Raw genomic sequence first — 21,523 nt, 5'->3', positions numbered from 1 at the left:
GCAAAATATATTGCCCATGTCCTTTTGAACCTTGGCTTAGTTTGTAAACGGGTGCTGAAATCCTCGACCTACAGAGTTTCCCATCGCTGCCCTCTACCAAACTGCAAGGTATTCTGTTCATGGGGTGTGATGCTGCCTTGTTTGGAAGTGACCTTGATTCCAATGTTGTTCTTGACAACTTTTAACTCTCTTCCCCTCCCCCCAACCTTTGCCAACCTGGTGTTCTCCACAACATCTGGTTTACACTAGGTTGGCAAAGCTCACGGATTCTGCAGGCAGGGAGTTTTCAGACAAACCTTATTGGGCACTGAAAGAGTGTGGATGTTTGTGTGTGTGTTGTAGGGCTGTGCCAACCTGCCTGCTCTGCCCCCAACGTTGAGGTGCATTCTGGGTGGCATGCAGCAACCGCGTGAAGCGACCCTCCGTGTTTGTAGATGTACGCACAAAAGTGAGGGCCATAGCTCAGTGGCAGAGTGCCTGCATTTCATGTAGGTTTGGGATTTCCAGGTAGGGGTGGGAATGAATCCCGTCTGGAATCCTAGAGACCCACTGCCATTTAGTGCAGATGACACTGTGCTCGATGGACCAATGGTCTTCCTTAGCCTGAGGCAGCTCTATACCCTTCCAGGCATGATGGCGGGACCCTGACTGGCCCAGGAACCCCCAGGATGTGGAGAAGCTCTTACGCGTTTACAGCTCTAGACACATGGCAGCAAAATACCCAGTAATGCAGGCATGGTGAGGGCACGGCCAGGCAGCACGAACCCACAACCCACTTGTGTCTGTTCCACATCTTTCAACGCAAGAGGGTGTTTGTGTGAACCTCCCTTAGAGGCTTTCAGCAATGGGCCAAAGACCCAGGAATCTACACCGTTAATGAAATTCACTGGCCAAGTATGTGCCATGTAGATTCCTTCTTTCTTTGCTGAAAGCCAAAAGATTTCATAGCATGCGCATGCACAGATAATGGAGTATGAAATTTAGGTTGTGTACCAAGACAACTGCTCAGACACCAGGAGGTGTGGTGTAAAATCATTGCCCGTGGTTTACACAGTCATTATTCTCTCCCTCCACTGTCCATGATCAAACAGTTTTTCAGGCTTCTCTAGTGCTTTGATCTGTATCTTTACTTGGAATAATAAGAATAAGAATAAGAATAACAAAGTTAGTCCCAGAAGCATGGCCATTGGCCAGGGTTGATGTCTGGGTGCCTTTTGGGTTGACTGTCATGAGTGCCTATTTTCCTGCATTTGTATTGGTTCACATAGTTCTTCCTTTCAACACTTGGATTCATTTTGCTGTCCCCCAACATCTCTCTCCCCCCCCCCCCCCCGTTGTCTCTCAAAAATGTGATAAATAGATGCATGTTATTCAGTGTGTGTGCTCGTGTAGCCTTAAAAAGGCAAACAGTGCAAGGTTGGCATTAAGAGTGAAATCAACTTTTTATTATGTACTGCAGTAGCAAAGAATATGGAATCCCAATATATATTGACAGGTGAACTTTATGGAGTGCTGGGCAGGTGCTTTGCCAGGCAGTGCAGGATCAAACCCCAAGGAAATCAGGGACAAAGAACCCTCTCATCACTCCTGTGGCTTTTGCAGGCCGGCAGATAATGCATGGATTTCTAGCAGAGTTGTGGACAAGCCGTTTTGACTCCTTCTACCAGCGTTTACCGGTATCTGTCTCCCGGCAATGGTGGCTCATGTGATGTGCATTGCTCTCTCTCTCTCCCATCTCCCCTGCAGATTTGCACTGTTGCGTCTGACCCCACAGCCTGCCTGGAGATCAACAAACAGCACAGTCTTGTGAAAAGGGAAGCGAGAAGGCAGCTCAATTTACTGGGCCCTGAGCAGCCACAGACTCTAGGTAAGGAAATGTACAATTCCCTCCTCATTATATGAGCCTAAAATGGCTATTGATTAATTGGGTAGCAAGACAAAAAAAAAAAAAAAATCAAATAACAGAGGCAGCCTAGAGTTGGTATTGACATCTGGAGAATGAGAATTGCTGCTTAGAATGGGGGAGGGGAGTGTAGTTTAGGCCTTTAACTCATTGAATGCTGAGCCCATCAAGTACCAGGAGTTGGGAGTTCGTTAAAAAGTGTGGGGTCCCCCCACCCCTCTTTACTAAAAAATACATGGATGCTTGATGGATTCCTGATCACAGCATTCAGATTGTTAAAAAAACATGTCTAAACTCCCCAGAGCAGCTCCTTGCATTTTGGCCTTACAATTGGTCACTTTGGGGTGATCTTGCAATGCGCCCATTTCCCCCATCTCTGTGCTTTGTAGCTCCCAGGTTAGATCTGTCTATCTCACTCTGCCCATCCACCCCACCAATTATTTCCAGTTCAGAAATGTAGTATGGAGGCCACCCACTTTTTAAAGTCCATGGATCTGAGTGAGGCTCCATGAAGCCCCCACAGAGAGTCTGACATGAAGAGACAGACAGACAGACGGAGACAGAGAGAATGCACACCACTTGGTGTAAAAGTAATAAAAAGGGTAAAGGGGACCCCTGACCATAAGATCCAGTTGTGGCCGACTCTGGGGTTGCGGCGCTCATCTCGCTTTATTGGCCAAGGGAGCCGGCGTACAGCTTCCGGGTCATGTGGCCAGCATGACTAAGCCGCTTCTGGCCAACCAGAGCTGCACAAGGAAACGCCATTTACCTTCCCGCCAAAGTGGTACCTATTTATCTACTTGCACTTTGACGTGCTTTTGAACTGCTAGGGTGGCAGGAGCAGGGACTGAGCAACAGGAGCTCACCCCATTGCAGGGATTTGAACCGCCGACCTTCTGATCGGCAAGTCCTAGGCTCTGTGGTTTAACCCACAGCGCCACCCACGTCCATGTAAAAGTCATACCCAGCAGAATAAACATTAACCTTGAAAAGCACATAGAGCTATAGTGAGGAAGTGGGAGAGAGGTTCACTTTCCAACTTCCTCCTTTGGCTCTACATACTTTTCAAGGGAGAAAGTTAAACACCCTCATGTTCAAGGTGGCAGGGAGTGGGTGTGCGGGTGCTGAGAGGCTTAGTGCATGGCAGGGAAGACCTCAATGGCACCATGGTGCCCATGGGTGCTACTTTGAGAACCCCTGTTGTAGCAGAACCGAGTGGCAGAGCTGTTCCTGGATTCACATTGGGCAGCAGGCAGAGGGGGCTGCACACCTGAATGCTTATCCATGGGAAATGGATGCCCCCCCCCAATCACCCGCCTCATATCCCTCATTTAGTTCTGCTGAACATGTAAGGAAATCTTTGCTCTCCCATTTGAGTTCCTCACATAAATGATCCCTACTTTGCCCCACTGTTGCCTCTTTTCCAGCTCTTGAGAATACGCAATAAATGGGATGGCAGCGGCATAGCGGCTGTCAGATCCTTTCCAGAACAGGATTGTTTGGGGGGAACTGGTGCTGTTTGCTGGTACACAGGGTGCGTTTTTCTGCTCTGAATCAGGCTTGGCCACTAGAGGGAGAGATTGCACACCCAAGAACTCGATGATGTCCTTTCGATTTGGTTCAATCTCCTCTTCTGCAGATATATGAGCAAATGTAGCATTTAATGGAAATGTGGAACATTCCAAATTGAAAATTGAGTTAACTGAGTATTTGATTTTGGGAATGTGTGTATATATATATATATATATATATATATATATATATGCATGCAGCTGGATAGATATCTCGGTCTTTCTCAGATACAATGGTAATTTGGACAAGAAAAATTGTTCATTTAGTACGTGAAAGGGTTTGAACAGCTGGAGCTCACCAAGAGATTAGTTAGATATTTGATAGTTCCCTTCCTTTCGCTTCCAGAGTGCTCTCAGCTTTCTGTGCTCTGCCAAGTCACCTGCCTGATCCTTCCAGAGACCTCCCTGTGGAAGGTGAGCCCCCCGCCCTACCTGGTCCTGCTGGAGCAACTGATTGGCCAAGGCTTCCTGGTGACGGGGGCACGGCTCACCACCATGGACGAACCACGGGCCAGCTTCATCTCTGCAGTCCTGAGTGTGACCGACAGGGAGGCACCAGTCATGGTAGGCCAACTCATAGGAAGGGCCCTGATATTGAGTCCAATCATTGCTCCAGTCTTTGGTATTATCCACACAGACTGACAGCAAAACCCTGCCATTAGTGTTGGACCACAGCTCCCATCATCTGTGACCATTGGCCTTGCTGGCTGGGGCTAGTGGGAACTGGAGAGCAGCAAAATCCATGGGGATGCAGATCCCTTATAGCATGAGTTGGCAAACTAAGTCCTGTGGGCCGGATCAGGCCCAATTGCCTTCTAAATCTGGCCCGCGGACAGTCTGGGAATCGCCATGTGGATCACCAGTGTGCACGTTCTTTCCCTCTCCCTCCCTCTCCCTCACATGGCAGTGGTAGCACCCCTTCCCTCCCTCCTCCTGGCTTTTCCCCGCCCTGCCTAGAGGAGGAATGGGGCTGAGCTTTGTTGGTGCCAGCCCCTCTCTGGAGCCCTTTCACACACCGCTCATCATCCCTCTGCTGCCACCACTGCCAGCCCCTGCCGCTCACAAGACACAGGAGCCGCAGTTGGCTGACCGCCCCTCTTGAGTGGCCAGCTTTTAAAGCAGCCCCTTTCCAGAGCCCTTTCACGTGCTGCTCATCGTCCCTCAGTCATTATTATTTTTTTCAAAATATAGTCCAGCCCCCCACAAGGTCTGAGGGGCAGTGGACCGGCCCCCTGCTGGAAAGGTTTGAAGACCCCTGCCTTATAGCCAGTGTCCATCAGGGCAAATGGGGCTCTGCCCCACCATACGCAGTCTGCCCCTTCCTAGAACCTGGGACCTTTCGGATGTAATCTAACACCGAGCTGCAGCTCCTCCCGCAAAGCTCCCCTCTTCCATCTAAGCCGCACTGCTTATTTATTTACAGCTTATTATACTGATGGGCCCATTTGGTTTCTTCAGGCAATAGTTAACTGGAGCCTTGAAAGTCAGATGAAATATACTACTGAATATTAGTTACTGCCAAGGAGCAGAAATGGAAGAGGGCTCCTGCCCCACTTGTGGGCCTCGCAAATGAGTTCTCCACTTTCCCACAGCAATTTGCAATCTTTTAAAACGATCCTTGTAAAAATGTACCAGCATTTTGTGTGCAGCATTCGCCCCCAAAACAGTTTTGTATGTGGTTTTGACTGATATACACATTTTTGTATGTGTTTACCTTTTTGTGCACTCTTTCATTAATATAAACTTTTTTTTTGTACATGCTGGTTGGAGAATTGCATTGCAAAATGCACAGATTTTGAAGGATAGCTGTGTTTTGTTGTTGTTGTTTTTATTTTGGAACATATGCTATTAATTCCCCAGGAATCCCTGTATCTCGAGTTATTATAGGTATTTAAGAAGTGCTAATAACAAAGTGTCCTAAAATGCATTGCTAACTGAAGGCTGCTGAATATTAAGAGACCACAATATATTTTTGTGGGGGGAGGAGGGTGTCTCATTCCTCCAGTTAATACAGCCTCAAATGTTCCCTTCAGCCTTAGCATGGAAGTTATTTTTAAGAGCAGAATGTTTAATCAACAGCAGCTGTTTTAAGGTACATCTGTGCAGGAGAGCAATTACATTGTTCACTGAGCAATTAGACTTGGTTTTGTAACCTGGGGACACCAGTAGGGCCTCCGCCACAAAGGTGGAAACCCAAAGGTGTGGGGAAGCATGAGGAAGTGTTGCATTAACAGGGCAGCTCTACTGGGAGACGGGGATGCGGGTGGCGCTGTGGGTTAAACCATAGAGCCTAGGGCTTGCCGATCAGAAGGTTGGCGGTTTGAATCCCCGTGACGGGGTGAGCTCCCGTTGCTCGGTCCCTGCTCCTGCCAACCTAGCAGTTCGAAAGCACGTCAAAGTGCAAGTAGATAAATAGTTACCACTCCGGTGGGAAGGTAAATGGCATTTCCGTGCGCTGCTCTGGTTCAGCAGAAGTGGCTTAGTCATGCTGGCCACATGACCTGGAAGCTGTACGCCAGCTCCCTCGGCCAATAAAGCAAGATGAGCGCCGCAACCCCAGAGTCGGCCACGACTGGACCTAATGGTCAGGGGTCCCTTTACTTTTACTAGTGGGAGACGACAGACCTCTTTCCCTTCTAAGGTGGAGTCTTGTCCTCCGAAGGGGAGGAGCTGTCATGCTTCCAGCCAGAACGATTGTATCTGAGCCAAAGGGAAGCTTTCTGGGATCTCCTCTCCTCCCCTCTTGCCAAACAGATCTTTGTAGGGGGTCATCAGTGGCACAAGTTTCCTGGCACTGTGAAGTGTGGCAAGTGCAGATTCCCCATGCAGCAGGCTGGTCTTCTGGCACTGCTTCCCCCTTGATTTTTATGGAGGCTGGCGAGTGCCAATCCATCAAAAGGCAACACCCCTCCTGGTTAGAGATGGGGAGGCAAATTGCTGCCGAAATCAGAGAAGTGAACTGAAGATTGGAAAAATAAGAAATGCCGAGAACCCGCACGAACCAATCCTTCCGTCCGTACCTCTGGTGCACCACTGGGTGTTTGGGTGAGAAAAACAGGAAGCCCACTGGAAAACCATGTGTAAATAATGGGTTCCTTTTAAATAGAGTAGGCTGCATTACTGCCACCCAGCACAGCATGTGATGTCAGATGCCCATTGGACTCCTGGCAAAGTGCTTTCACTGGGTGCCTGTAGAAGGCGGCTCACATTCGCTTTTCTCTTTCAGTGTTCTCAGTTACTGAAGGGCACCTGCCTGATCATTGCAGCCCAGCGAGACAATGCAGTAGTTTGCTTTGATGCCCTGCTGAGCAGGTAAGCAAGAACATCACTGTCCTATTAACTGACCTCATCACTTGTTTCTGGGCCTACCAGGCCAGAGGAAAGATCCAGCTAGTCGGCCCAGTATGCTGACTCCAACAGGGAGCAGACAAGTGTCCGGCAGAACTTCACAGGCAAACAGCGTTGCCAGTTTTTTTTCAACCAGACTCTGTAGCTGCACCTTATAAAAGTGCCTTGTGTGATGTCCCTGCTTGTCATGGCTGGTGCCATTTTCAAAGTGCCCCTTCTGGGAGGCAGGTGGTGAAAGCAGCTAGTCTCCACTAGGGAGGGAGAGAAATTCAATTCGCTTTGCATTTTAATGTGAATCTGCTTCTGTTGCACTTTCCCAAATATTTGCGCACCAAAGCACAGCTAACCTTTAGAATTCACACTTCTTTGAGTTTTGTGATGCAGTTTTCCAACCCCAAAATGTGCAAATGAGGGGAGAGTATGCATAAAGATGCATAATTAGGGGAAATAACTTACAAAAATGCATTGTAGCCAGGAAAATTACATGCAAGCATTGGAGGGAAATGCTGGCTAATTTTTGTGAGGATTTTTGTCTTGGTAAACAAACTGCAGATTGCTGCAGAAATATAGCAAGCTGAACCTAATAATGGAAAAGTGAGTAATGGAGAAACACCATTCTGTCCATCGCTACTCCCAACTAGTATCCCTGCTTCATTTTCTTTGGCTGAGTGTCCCCCTCCAGGAGCCCATTCTGCCCATCGCCCTGACCCTGAGGCAAATTCAGAAGTGCAGGGGTGCTTCATGACAATTTCAGCCACACTCCCTGACAGCCACGCCCCCTTCTAAGATTATGCAATAATCTCATAATTATACAGTTATACAATAATAGTAATTAGGGATTCATTGCAATGATTACTGCAGATCTCAATGTGTTTCCTTTTGGCTAGACCTATTTTTTTTCTGTGCATATATGTGGGCAAATTATTTGGACTGCTTGAGTTGTTTTCCCTGAGGTCCCATTGTACGCAACAGAACATACACACCGTTCTCCTTGTGTTTTCAGTGTCCCTAAACGCTTAGGCTTTGGAGCATGCTGTGGCTCAAAAGCTGTACTAACTGAGTGACTCTTAGGATGCTAGAGACAGGGACTCTTCAGGGACCCCGCTGCAGAAATAGTCTTCAACCCCTTCATGTGACCCTGGGTTGCCTGGTGTCTGAGGGCCCCCAAGGAAGAAGAAGCCCTAAATCCATTCCTCCCTCCCTCCCTGCCCCTCCCACTTCCTCCTTGCCAGTAAAGCAGAGGTGGAGAATTCTTTTCAGCCTGAGGACCACATTGCCTCATGGGCAACCTTCACATGCCAGTCTCCAAATGGTGTGAGATTCCAGGCGTGCTTACCAGGGTCTGTATTTCCTTTTGGGCAGAGAGCCCCAGCAGAGACTGTGGTGTCTATGATATATGGTTTATTTATACATAGATACAACCTGAGCCTACGTGGAGAGAGTGCAGAGCCTTCACATCCCAAGAGGGGCCTGTTCCTTCCATTGCAGCATCCTCAAATTCCAAGGGCCCCCAAACATTTTGTTTGACCCATTCTACAGCATCAAACAAACAGCCCACCTCGAGCTCTTCACCCACCCCATCTCAAGCTTGCAAAACTGACACTTTCCCCTTGTTCGCTTACTGCAGTCCTAAACTGAAAAAACTGGTCTTTCACCTTACTAACTGTCCCCCATTTGTGGCTGGCACAGCCTTTGCTTTGCTGGTGGCCAATCTTGATGGGTCATGACTCTGTCTTCAATTCTTAATGGCTTATCTTCTGGCGATTCTCTGGTGGGGGGGGGACACACAAAATTGAGCCTGTATTTTTACACTGCTAAATTCAGTGTCTGGCACATTCTCTTAATACTCCAAGTATTGGCTAAATCCTAACAATTACTAAATCTAGGAAGTACAGGTGCCTCGCACTCACAACACAAATTCTGGTACCCCAAACCTATAACAATTGGCTGCATCCCAGCCATGCAAAACCCAGAGGCTTCTGCACACACCACTTGCCATCCAGGCAAGCGAGCAGCATGATCACAATTCAAGGGCACATTCCAGTCACTCAGGGAGGGTGTGGAACGGGGCAGATGAGGGGAGAAGCCTGGGAAGAAGGGGTGGGCTGCAGAGAGGGGCTGCGATGCTCCTCCCCAGTTGTTCTGGGCATCCTCTTGGCATGTGGCCCCCAAAGGGTTGGTGTTATGTACTGAGTTGAATAGGATCCAGAATGCAGCAGTCTGATTGGTCCTAGAACAATAGGGTCCAGAATGCAGCAGTCTGATTGGTCCACAGGAGCCACCCAATCCAGCTCCAGGTGGAAGTGAATCTGCAACCTGATTGGCCTACAGGTGGGGTCCATCGTGTAATAATGTATATAAAGCGGACATTCTGGGGGAACTACCATTCCTCCTCACCACTATGAGCTGAATAAAGAGCATGAAATCCACCCTCGACTCCTAGTATATTTCAGTTGACCAGATGGGAATGTGGTCCCCAAGCTGAAAAACATCCTCCGCCCACAACTCCTGGCTTAACAGACTCTCAGGTGAAGCGCAGGCAACCTCAAGGCTATGTTTTCTGATGGGAACTTGGAGGGTCCACCCCACCACCACCTTTGACACAGTCCTCCCTAAGCACAGAGAACATGAGTTGCCACTTCTCTTATTCATAGAATCGTAGAATTGCAGAGTTGGAAGGGACCCTGAGGATCACCTAGTCCAACCCCCTGCAATGCAGGACTATGCAGATTTATCTTAAGCTGTTCTCTCCCCCCTCCCTCCCTCTCCCTCCCCCGCCATCTTTTCAACTGCAATGCCAAGGAAGGCACACACCCCATTATTTATTGGGCCACTTGGTGTGTACACGCTATCAAAAGGCTCTTGGTTTTGGAGGCTGTACACTGAGAGAGGAGGCAGAGCCCAGCGGCTAAGGGAAAGCTCTTCTCAAGGTCAGAGAAAGAGAGATGGAGAAAGAAGCGCAATAGGAGGCTTCCCGCGCTGGTCGCATAGCTACAGGGAGCTCAGCGAAAGGGAAGTCTCTCTTTGAGAATCAGTCAGCTGAATCAATAAGCTTCCCTGGAGAAAATCACCACATTCAGCGTTTGCTGGGGGGGGGGGGGAGAGAGAACAACCCAAGTCTACATCAAAAGGCAGACTGCAGTGTGCAAGAAGAGATGTGCTGCAGGAGATCTGTGATCGATCAGATCTGCTGGATTTCTTTTTGTCTACTCAAAATCAAATCGTGTGTGTGTGAATTTGATCAAAGCAAAGGTACTGACAGCAGGAGAGAGGGTGTTCAGTTCTCTCACGTACATTTTTCCTGACCTACATCCCCCCACCCTGAAGCTGGCATTCTCCCCATTAGGAACAAATATACTCACAATATTAGAGATCTGCATTAACTTTATTTATATCCTGTCTTTCCTCCAAAGGAGCTCAAGACTCTCCCTCTCCCCTCCATTTTATCCCCTGTGAGGTGATAGTGGCTGATAGACAGTGACTAACCCAAGGAGCTCTGTGGTCCAGAGATTTGAACCTGGGTCTCCCTTGCCTTAGTCCTACAGTCTAGCTATGTTATGAAAGAGAGTTGGGCCCCTTCCTGCTGATCCACAGAAATTTAGGGTCTCTCTACGTGTTCTTTTTTATTGTGCATTCATGTTGATTTGTGCTCATGATGCTATTGGGGCAGTTAGTCATTCTATCCTGCCAGGATATAGCATGTTATAAGAGACTCTGTTGCTTTTGCTAAAAAGGAAGAGAGAGAGAATAAATATAGCTAACTCTCTGGAACAGGCTAATATTCACTAACACAACAGTGTTTGGGGAGACAGGCAGGTTACTGGGTTGTTCTCCTTCCAACCCCATGGGGCTAATAACCTTTTCTGGACTTTATTTGTGATATTGGTTTGGCAGGGATGTGCAGATAGACACCTCTTTGTCCTGGACCAGTCAGAGTCATTTAACACATGCAGACTTTTGACAGGAACCAGGATCCTTCCTCAAGCGCTGCTTGTGGACACAAATGCACACTGTTTATAATTAATTTGCAAATTGACTCTGCTTTTCATGTTGTGGTTGTTTATGTATTCATTAACAATATTTACATGCTGCCCAACAGCAAAGATCTCTGGAGAGTTTGCAAAAGCAATAAAAAACCTCTCCAAACATTCATCCCTCTTCGTGTGTGTGTGTGTGTGTGTGTGTGTGTGTGTGTTGTCATCTGCAAATCCCCTTCACCCAACTCAGGAAGAGCCTATGTGAGTGCTTTTTTGGAGTTTTGGGACTCCAGCACCTGTGATCATTGGCAGTTTTGGTTGGGGTTGATGGGAAGAGTTCACAAAGTTGGCTGATCTAAGTCACTGATGGCAAAGAGTCCTGGGCCCAGGACAAAGGCCTCTGACACCCCCTTAACTTATGGTTTGATGAGGAGACATTGAGGAGCAAAAACAGTTGAATGCACCTTTGTCTCTTGGCATGTAAGTAGTCTTTGACAGCAGACACACAGAGACATCCATGGAGATGTGGGAGAAATCTGACTCAGTTCACATTTAAAGGCAAACTTGTCCAGTTCCCCCATATGCCCACTCAACCACTCCAATCTGCAGAACTGGCATTGCTACGAGTGCATTTGTAAGAAATTGATATTTTAGCATGGCAGCACCTGCACTTTGGAACTCCCTGCCTCTTGACATAAGGCAGGTGCCTTCACTGTATTCTTTTTGGCACCAGCTGAAAACATGTTTCTTTAGGCAAGCCTATCCGTGTGTTTTAATCTAGTTTTCAGCTTATTGTTGATTTAAATTTTAAAAAATGTTTTTAAATAACATATTTTTCCATGTATAAGACTAGGTTTTTAAACCTAAAAAATAGGTTTAAAATTGGGGCTCGTCTTATACACGGGTAGTGCTGAGGGGTGTTTTCTTAATTTGGAGTCCCCCAAAATAGGGGGTGTCTTATACATGGGGGCATCTTATATATGGAAAAATACAGTCGTTCCTTTCAATTGGTTTTTATTTATTTTATTGTTTTGTTCTTTTTGTAAACAGCCTTGAGGTTCCATTACAATCAAGCTGCATATAAATCTTATGAACCATTTGCAAGGCAGTACTCTAGGCAAGCACTGTGTACAAAAATGCATTGCCTGGGTACAGTGTGCATTTAATGCGCATACAAACTGCTATGTGCTCCTACATGTTGGTAACTGTGTGTGGGTGTTCATCAGTGGGTATGGTGCAGTATTGGCCTTTTGATATTTTTTAAAAAAGGCTCTGGTAAGGGTGGGGGGGAGAGAATAGTAGGACCATCACTGGGGGGAGGGACAGTAGAGGCCATTTGTCCCAACTTAAGTTACATGGAATGATACACAGTGCAGACCATGGAACATGATGCAGACTGGACAAGCCACATCCGTTTGTAAATGCTCATCCATAAGCCTATTTCTAGCCTGTATTAACCTGTAAACCAACGATTATGCTGTAGCCAACTGAGTTTTACTCAGAGTAGACCCATTGAAATTGTTGACCCTAAGAGAGCCATGTCCCTTAATTTCAATGGATCTACTCTATATAGGATTAACATTGGCTGAAGCCCTAAATTCACACAATTTTAAAAATTTAAATCCACATTGTTCAATATAGATATTTCTAAATATCAGTTTCCCTAAAATACTCATTTTTAAGCATATGTTGGTACATCTGTTGAGCAGAGAACTGTATCACAGAATTCGAAGAAGTGTGGTATCGGGTGGATTGTTACATTCAGGTTGGCACATTAGCCCAGGAGGTGCAAACCAGGTTGGTTCCCATTGGAATTCACAGGAATCTAATTCCTCAAATATCCCTAGACACACCTGGGGAATGCAATCTGTGGGGATTTTTTTACAGTACACTTATATCCCATCCAAGGAGCTCAAAGTGCTGAATGTAGTTCTTCTTCCCCCCATTCTTTCTTCCCAACAACCTTGTAAGGCTGGTTCATTTGAAAGCCAGTGACTGGTCCAAGCCTAGTGAGCTTCATGGCTGAGTGGGGATTTGAACCCTCCCAGGCCCTAGTCCAAGACTCTAACCTCTCCACCACACTGTCTCTCAGAAGTTGCTGAACTCCAGATCCCATCAGCCATGGGATGCATGGCATCAGGCATGCTGGGAGTTGTAGTTCAACAGCTATACACTGTCATCAGGGTGTTGGTTTGCTCCTTAACAGCAGTCTGTCTCCCACCCTTTGCAGGTTGCATAGATTAACTCTTAACAGGTGTATTTTCTTTGGGATTAGGGGTTAATGGGCAAATCGATCTTAAATAACAGAAATGCTGCATAGGCTAGAACAATTGCTTCCCTACCTATAAGCATCATTCAGATTATGGTGAGGAGATGGAAACTGAAAACCAGAGGTGTCTCTCAGCTGCGAGGGTCTTTGGAAGTCTGCCGGTCCAAATAAATTAAAATCTATGATGCTTAAAATGGCTGCGATTCAGTTATTATTTCACGTCTATCCTTCCTGTAGGTTTTATTAAACTAAGTTTTACTCAGAGTTGATCTACCCAAATGAATGAACCTAAGTTAGCCACGTCCATCAATTTCAATGGGTCTACTCTGAGTAGGACTAGCAGTGGCTACACCTGCTTTGCCTTTTACCCTATGGAGTTTCAGCTGCCATAAATGGGATACGCAGAGGGTCTCCCATCCAGACGATGACCAGGCTCAGACCTGCTTAGCTTCATCCTGGTGGCTGCAACCTCTGCTTCCAGGCTGGGGTTTCCAGAGCTATTAAATGCCCATAAGCACCTCTTCCCCCTCCCCGCCCCCCTCCTCTCCTACATTTCTAGAGAGCGTCTTACATAACAGGTCATTACTGTGTATATTGAAGGATTATATTTTTAAATTCTCAAATCCATTTAGGCAAAGCTTTGTTGAACCCTGGATTTAAAAGGCTTATGCGGTTCAGCAGCAGACACAGGCAGGCCGACCCATAAAGCCCCCTCCCCAGAACTAGGCAGTTTCTAGGCGTTGACAGATTCTGCTGCAATGTGTTAACAGTTGCTTCCCCCCCCCCCTTGGTCTTTTTTCTCTCCTCAATGCCCCCTCCCCCTGCCTCCCAGTGATCACTGTCAGAAACAAGCTGTGTCAGAGTGCATGAAACAACTTCTGTATCCAAAGACTGAAAAACAGGCAAGTGCAACTCTCCTCTTGCTTATCTATGCCCCGGATTTGACACCCCACTCCCTTTTCTCCTCTTGCTGTTACCATTACGTGCACCCCAATCTCCGAGCAGCGAGAGACTCCAGCGATGCCTGTGCCTACCCAGGGCTCAGTTTCCTTGGAATGAAGGTCAATGGAGACTGTGGTGTCCCTAGGATATAGGGTTTTATTTAGACAACATGTGCATAAGATAGGGGCGGGGATCTTGCCTCGCCAAGAGATTCCCAGGGAGATCCTGTAGCTGCAGCTTTGAGTCCAGTGCAGAGCAAAACAAGCCTCTGTGTCTGCAAACTCCAACGTCAGCCAAAACTCTCTCTCTCTCTCTCTCTCTCTCTCTCTCTCACACACACACACACACACACACACACACACACGCAAACACACACACACACACACACACACACACAGAGCCCGCCTTAGCTTCTAGTTCTCCCTTCTAGGTTGATGTGGCATCCAGCCAGACGAGGTGGAGAAAGGACTACCCTTTTGTCTCTACGGCAACAGGGAAACCTCTTTGGATATGTAAATGGAAGTACAGTGGTACCTCGGGTTACAGACGCTTCAGGTTACAGAGTCCGCTAAATTAGAAATAGTATCTCGGGTTTAGAACTTTGCTTCAGGATGAGAACAGAAATTGTGCAGTGGCAGCGGGAGGCCCCATTAGCTAAAGTGGTGCTTCAGGTTAAGAACAGTGTCAGGTTAAGAACAGACCTCCAGAACAAATTAAGTTCTTAACCCGAGGTATCACTGTACTTAACTGGCCAGCTCAGGCCGTTATCTTACAAAGAAACTGGTCTGACTGGTTCAGCAGATAGGTTTGGAAGGGACTCATAGGTATCATCCAGACAGACGGACACATACCCTGGTTCCATAACAGCTACTGCTGCTAATACTACTACTACTTTGAATGGGGTTGCCAACTTCTTTTTACTTTTCTGGTTCCCGTGTCTTGGACTGCAGCTTAGCACACAGAAATTATGCACTCTGAGGCTTTTCCCTTTGCTCATCTCCCTGCAAAGAAAAGCCTCACTTACTAAATCTCCATGTACCAGGCTGCTTTTAAGGGCAGAGGAGTAGGGTTGTTTTTTTTTAAGAAAAAGAAAAAGGTTGGCAACCCTACAATCACTACCATTGTTAGAATTCCTACTAGCTATTTACCCCATACCAGCATTCTGAGAAGATTTAAACATAGAACTGTTCAGACAGTCCCTGAAGCCACACCCACATTACATATTTAAAGCACATAGCGTCCTCCAAAGAATCTTGGGAACTGTAGTTTGCTAAGGGTGTTGGGAACTGTAGCTCTGATGGGGATGAGCTACAGTTCTGAGCTGCCTTTGGGGGAATCAGTGTGCTTTAAATATATGGTGTAGCTGTGCAGTGGCGTAGCATGGGTTGTCAGCACCCGGGGCAAGGCAAGATAGTCCCTCTCTCTCTCTCTCTGCACCGCACCACACGCCTGGCACCCCCCCCCCTCCACAGTGGGCGGTGACCCGGCGGCTCGGATTGGATTCGCACAGTCAGCACTGCAGTGAGAGAGAGAGAGTGAGCCAGGTAGGGGCAGAGACCTGCGAGTGTGAGAGCGCCCCCCCCCCAGATGTTGCGCCCGGTGCGGCCGGCACCCCGGCACCCCCCACGCTACGCCACTGTAGCTGTGACCACGCACAACGCACAGCCTGAAGTGCTCCTATGCTCACTGCTTGGGCAGATATTAGCCAAAGCAGATATTAGCAGAGGATATTAGCAGAGGATAATGTGAGGATGGCTCCAGCTGTGTCCTTTAGCATCCCCCATCACTCCCCCATTATATCTATATACGTAGGAACTCATACATACACATTGTTTGGCCATTAAAAGGACCAAAGTCTGTCCCTCTTCCCATCCTACCTGCTTCCCCGTGTGGATGGCTGCATCTCCTTAAATCACAGCACACTTTCCCTGGGAACAAACTGGCAGAAGAACCTGCCTCCAAATATTGCCCCTAGAAAGAAAGCCCACTGGATCATCTTCTGGCTGCATCAGAATGAATTTGTGAAATGCCAGCCAAGACCCTTGAGTCGGAGCTTAGTGCAATATATTAGGCATATCAACAGGGTTAAATAGCAGGATTTGCGATCTTAAATCCTTGTAGATAGAAATGGCTCCTGGGGGCACAGCTGCAGTGCTCTGCAGAGATCAATCCCAGGAAGCTTTTCATATTTTTTAAGAGCGCTGCACATTTTGCTTTCAGTGGACCACAGCCTGACTCGCCGGTTGCTTCCAGTGGTCAGCTAGTTGTAAATCAGCTTGCACCTCCCAGCCGAGAGGCAGCTTCCGGTTGCATATACACCGTGTATCTAAAGCGCAGGATTTCCCCCTGGGAATTGCAGTTTACCCCTCACCAAAAGTCCTATTCCCATAACAAATTGCAGTTCCCAGGTTCTTTGGGAGGGCTGATTCAAATGTGTGCCCTGGAAAGGGAGCCATTATGTCGTTAAGCTGCCCCAATACTCTGAGAGGAACAAAGAAACAGATGAGGGCAGCCCTCACCATAGCAGGATTGTTCTAAAAAAGAAAATAACCAGAAATGTGACAGGAGGCCAGGAAGAGCGCATAGCATTTGGCTCCCTTGTTCAGAACAGCAGGTTGATGGTTCCACCTGGAAGGATCCCAGCCAGTTAGAAGTCCTGCAGTGACCCCCACACTTACATAAGCTTTCCCTTGGATACAGATACAATCTCACGCTGTCCCCATCAATTCCGGATATCCAGCCCATGCAGTTTCTTGGTAACTGTACATGTACATCTTTATATGCAGCCTCGGCTGGCCAATCAACATGAAGCATTTTCTAGAATCTCAGAACAGGTTTTTTAATTTTTATTTTGGGGGTTGGGCAGCTGCCTAACTCACAATTGCACCCAGACCTGAATATTCCGACTGCTAATCTCTTCTTTTCTAAACCCTCAATTTATTAGACAGTTCAGGCTACATGTCAGCTTCACACTTGATGAGAAGCAAACCCTTGTTTTCAAAGGTGTGTGCATCTAGCAGAGAGACTCACCTGCTCCAGTCTTGAGCTGCTGTTTTCTGTTTGTGTCACGCATAAAGTGAATTATTATTATTATTCACTTTTTCCAGCAACAACAGAAGGAACTCAGGAGTGACTTACAAAAACAAGCATCTGTTCAACTGTTGTAAACCACTCTGATTTATTTTTTATGAATAGGTAAAGGTAAAGGGACCCCTGACCGTTAGGTCCAGTTGTGACCGACTTTGGGGTTGCGGCGCTCATCTCGCTTTAGTGGCCGAGGGAGCCGGCGTACAGCTTCCGGGTCATGTGGCCAGCATGACTAAGCCGCTTCTGGTGAACCAGAGCAGCACACGGAAATGCCATTTACCTTCCCACCGGAGTGGTACCTATTTATCTACTTGCACTTTGACGTGCTTTCGAACTGCTAGGTTGGCAGGAGCAGGGACCGAGCAACGGGAACTCACCCCATCATGGGGATTCGAACCGCCGACCTTCTGATTGGCAAGTCCTAGGCTCTGTGGTTTAACCCACAGCACCACCCGCATCCCTATTTTATGAATAGTGGTGCATAAATATTTTTCTATATGATTTAATTAAAAACAGGGGTAAAAACAACTTAATGCTCACGATAACATGCATAAAAGAGCATCTCAACCCCACCCCAATACAAAATATGCAGAAAATTAAGATCCAAAGGTTTGGGTGGATAAAAATGTTTTTCCTGGTACGTAAAAAGAGATAGGGAAATATGCCAGGTATGTTTCCTTTGGGAGAGCATTCCACAAATGGGGAGTCACCACGGAGAGATGCCATTCCTTGTTGCTGCCCTTTGCACCTTCCACAAGGAGACCATACAGAGAAGGGCCCTAGATTGCGTAAGTGAGCATTGCATCTTGGGCTGCCATTTCCAAACCGCAGACATGCATGTATGGCGACTTCATGGCTGAGTGTTGGTTTCGAACCTTGGCTGTATCATAGTCAGAGTCCAACAGTCTAATGGCTATTTGCTTTCCTTCCCAGGCTGAGGAGCTTCTCTGTGTCCTCTTTGACTCTCTGACTTCTGATAGCAGCTACCAGATTGAAATCCAGGATCCCTAGCCAAGGGCCACCTGGACATCTGCTTGGATCCTGCTCAATCTTGGGGGAACAAAGCAAAGTCAAACCCCCAAAAGAAGAATATGAGTACAAGGCACCCACAGTTTCAATAATAAAGTATATCCTTTGTCACATGTCTCAGGTCTCGGGGAGGGGATTTATATTGGTGCGTGTGCCCCACTTTCCAAGCAGTGAGAGGCTTCAGGGATGCCAGTGCTTATGCCACGTCTAGTTTCCTTAGAATGGAGGTCACTGGAGACCACGGTGTCTTTGAGATGCATGGCTTTATTTACATAGATATACAAGCTGAGTGTAAGAGGGAAGAGCTCACTGTGTTACACACACACACACACACACACACACACACAAAAAAAAACAAGTTCTTGCTGCCCTGTTAGGTTTCCAGGGAACAGCACTCTCTTACCCCCAAATCATCATTTTGGCTTCAGCACACAGAGTTAGTCAAGTCTCTGTGTCTTCCCAGCTCCAAATGTGATTACCCCGGACCTAGTGTTCTCCTACCCCCTAGGATAAAGTGGTGTCCAGAGAGGTGAGAAAGAGAAGCCTACAACTTCCTTCTAGAGGCATCACTATCTAGTTGTTGCTATGGCAACACATGCACACTGGACCAACTCTTTAGACATGTAAAAAGGGTCCTTAACTAGCTTGGCTAGAGCCATTAATTTCGCAAAGTTTGATCACTTCAGCAGTTCCTTATACTAGGGACTCTCATCTTACAGATACACAAGCTTGGAGGGGACCTGAATACATCATCCAAACCAGCCCCCCAGTTCTGTAACACCAGGCATCCCCAACCTGCGACTTACTACTCCCATGATCCCTAGCTATCAGGACCAGTGGTCAGGGATGATGGGAATTGTAGTCCAAAACATCTGGAGAGCCGAAGGTTGGGGGTGCCTGTGTAACACTGTATTCGTTTGCTTGTTTGTTTAATATTTTTCTAGCCTGCCTTTTAGAGTCCTCACAAGGCAGCTGGCATGGAAAGTGGTAAAAACAAAGGAATTTACAAATCACAAATGGCTTCAGATAAAATACGAGGCAGGCGGGGGAGAGGAGAACAAGAAAGTCATTGTATGTCCGCAATTTACATGCTGATTCATTCACATTATAATTGCATATGCCACTTGTTAGCTTGATATTGAGACACTGCTATCATCAGCCATCACTGCCTTCCATTCAGCTCAAGCAAATACTCAGATGGAATTTGGGATGGGATACCTGCTGGTGAGAAAAGCAGGCCCAGCCTGCTGCTATGCCTTTAGTAGCCACTAAACCTGCAGAAATCAGCAGGTGGAGCTCATCGCAGCATGGAGGCAGGCATTATTACCAGCGAATGTCTACAGAACGAACTGCGGTTAAAGTCACAGGAGCAGAATCCGGCAACCTTCAGTCTACTGGGGCCGGTACGAATGCAGAGATGAGGCAGAGAGAGGAACGCCAGGGAATGACACAGATACTGGTGCCATTGTGGTTAATTGGAAGGAGTCATGAGCTTGGCTGCTTTGTACTGTTGGTGAGCTTATCATTGGAGGGGAAAGGAAAGAATAGCCTAACTTGCTCCTTTTCCTGCAACGAAGGTGTGGCCTCTACGTATAACTTTGCCATGGAAAACAAAACATTCCCACCAGCAAAGCAAGATCTTGTTACAGGGGATACACCTTGATGATACGGCGCCCAGAATTTGATGCCCTCACCCCACTTTCTCCAAGGTGGAGAAAGCTTGCCGGGCTTTGAAAAGGTGTCCTCCTTGGCTGCGCAACGAATGCAGGTGAACTGGTGGCACTGCCCTAAAACTGCCTCTGCTTGTTAAAGGGGCAGAGCAACAGAGGCCAGTTCAAAAGTTGGCAGTCCTACCCTGTTGGACCAGGTGTGGGGAACCTTTGGCCCTCCACATTTTATTTGTTTATTTAACAAAATTTAAATATCGCTTGGTTGTTAAAAAAAAAAAAAAAAACCTCTAGCCTGTGCACAGGAAGTACTTCAGTAACATTTTTTTTTGGAAAAAAAATTACAACTCCCATCACCTGTGGCCATTAGCAATGCAACTGCCCACCCACATGGTAGAGTTGCCAGCACCTTCTAGCTGCCTTCTACCACATCAGACCATTGGTGTACCTGTGGCAGTATTGTCTGCACTGACTGGCAGCAGCTCTGCAGGGTTTTGGACAAAGGTCTTTCTAAACCAGGTTTCCCAACCTTTGGTCTCCAGCTGTTTTGGACTACAAATCCCATCATCCCTGACCACTGGCCCTGCTAGCTAGAGTTGATGGGAGTTGTAGTCCCAAAACAGCTGGAGACCCATGGTTGGAAACACTGTCAGCCTTTCTCAACCTGTGGGTCCCCAGATGTTGTTGAACTACAACTCCCATCACCCCTAGCTAGCAAGGCCAGAGCTCAGGGATGATGGGAGTTGTAGTCCAACAACATCTGAGGACCCACAGGTTGAGAACCGCTCTGTGGAGATGCTGCCAATTGAACCTGAGCCCTGCCACTGAGCTACAGCCCTTCCTTGGCCCCTCTTGAATTGCCTTTCACAGCAGCTACAGGTAGAGAGACATTAGTGGGTGATCATGTTTATCTCCCTGCAATCAAAACCCTTATGTGGCTGATTCTCTTGAAAAACAGCATGTTGTTGAAGGCACAGCTACAATAACTGCTTGGAAAGTTGGCAGCCCTCCTGCGGTATCAACGACCTGCAGTGATATAGTAGGCATTGGTTTGCACTGGTGTTAAAAGCCCAGAACCTATCCTGGGGAAAACAAATCCTTGGGAGTGGTGGAAAATAGTTATGTGTGCTTTTGTCCTGAAGATGCATTTCTAAATGTTATGTGCCTTTGGAACCGAGGGAGGAATGTAAATGTTGAGCCTTATCTAAGAGGAGTTTTTCCAAATCTTTGTTTTTTTAAAAAAAAGCAAAAAAAGAAAAGAGGGGGCACCTGGATTTGAACCAGGGACCTCTTGATCTGCAGTCAAATGCTCTACCACTGAGCTATACCCCCACAGGCTGGAAAAGCATCCTCTATAATAACACTTAACAGACCGTGCTTCTGCTGTTTGCTTCCATCCCTCTGACAGGTTTACTCGGTGCTGCACTCCTTGCTCAGAGTACCTATAATTATATTTCATTATCCTTAATTGTTTAATGGCTGTGTTTTCAGGACCAGTTACATCTCTGTGCCATTACCCCCCTTGCCCAAAGCCTGCTAGCAGCTGCCTCCCAGGATGGGCTTAGCACATACAGTTCTTGCAGCAGCCTGGAGCTGTTGTCACTCGAGAGGCGGGTGTCTGAGGACACAGCCCTGTTGACTAAGAGAGCTCAGCTCACGTGGCCAAAGTGCAGCCCTGACAGCAATCCACAGTGAGGCCCAGAAAGCCCCACAAATGAAACAAGACAACG

The 21,523-nt window shown here is 47.3% G+C and overlaps 1 protein-coding gene across 1 annotated transcript in view; it reads left to right on the top strand.

Annotated features, from left to right (window-relative positions):
- The window catches only part of DNAAF8 (dynein axonemal assembly factor 8), a 91,079-nt gene extending 72,840 nt beyond the window's left edge, over window positions 1–18,239 (top strand). The window contains exons 28-32 of the mRNA XM_083710808.1: window positions 1,747–1,867; window positions 3,821–4,038; window positions 6,701–6,786; window positions 13,901–13,970; window positions 18,031–18,239. Of these exons, the coding sequence (XP_083566934.1) occupies window positions 1,747–1,867; window positions 3,821–4,038; window positions 6,701–6,786; window positions 13,901–13,970; window positions 18,031–18,108 (573 nt within the window). The 3' untranslated portion in view covers window positions 18,109–18,239. The remainder of the gene's footprint in view (window positions 1–1,746; window positions 1,868–3,820; window positions 4,039–6,700; window positions 6,787–13,900; window positions 13,971–18,030) is intronic.
- Window positions 18,240–21,523: the final 3,284 nt, after the last annotated feature.

The sequence above is a fragment of the Podarcis gaigeae genome (genome assembly GCF_964106915.1).
Source record: "Podarcis gaigeae genome assembly, chromosome: 14".
Taxonomy (NCBI): Eukaryota; Metazoa; Chordata; class Lepidosauria; order Squamata; family Lacertidae; genus Podarcis; species Podarcis gaigeae.
Note: the sequence above shows the minus strand (reverse complement) of the source record. Positions and strands in the feature narration are given on the sequence as shown.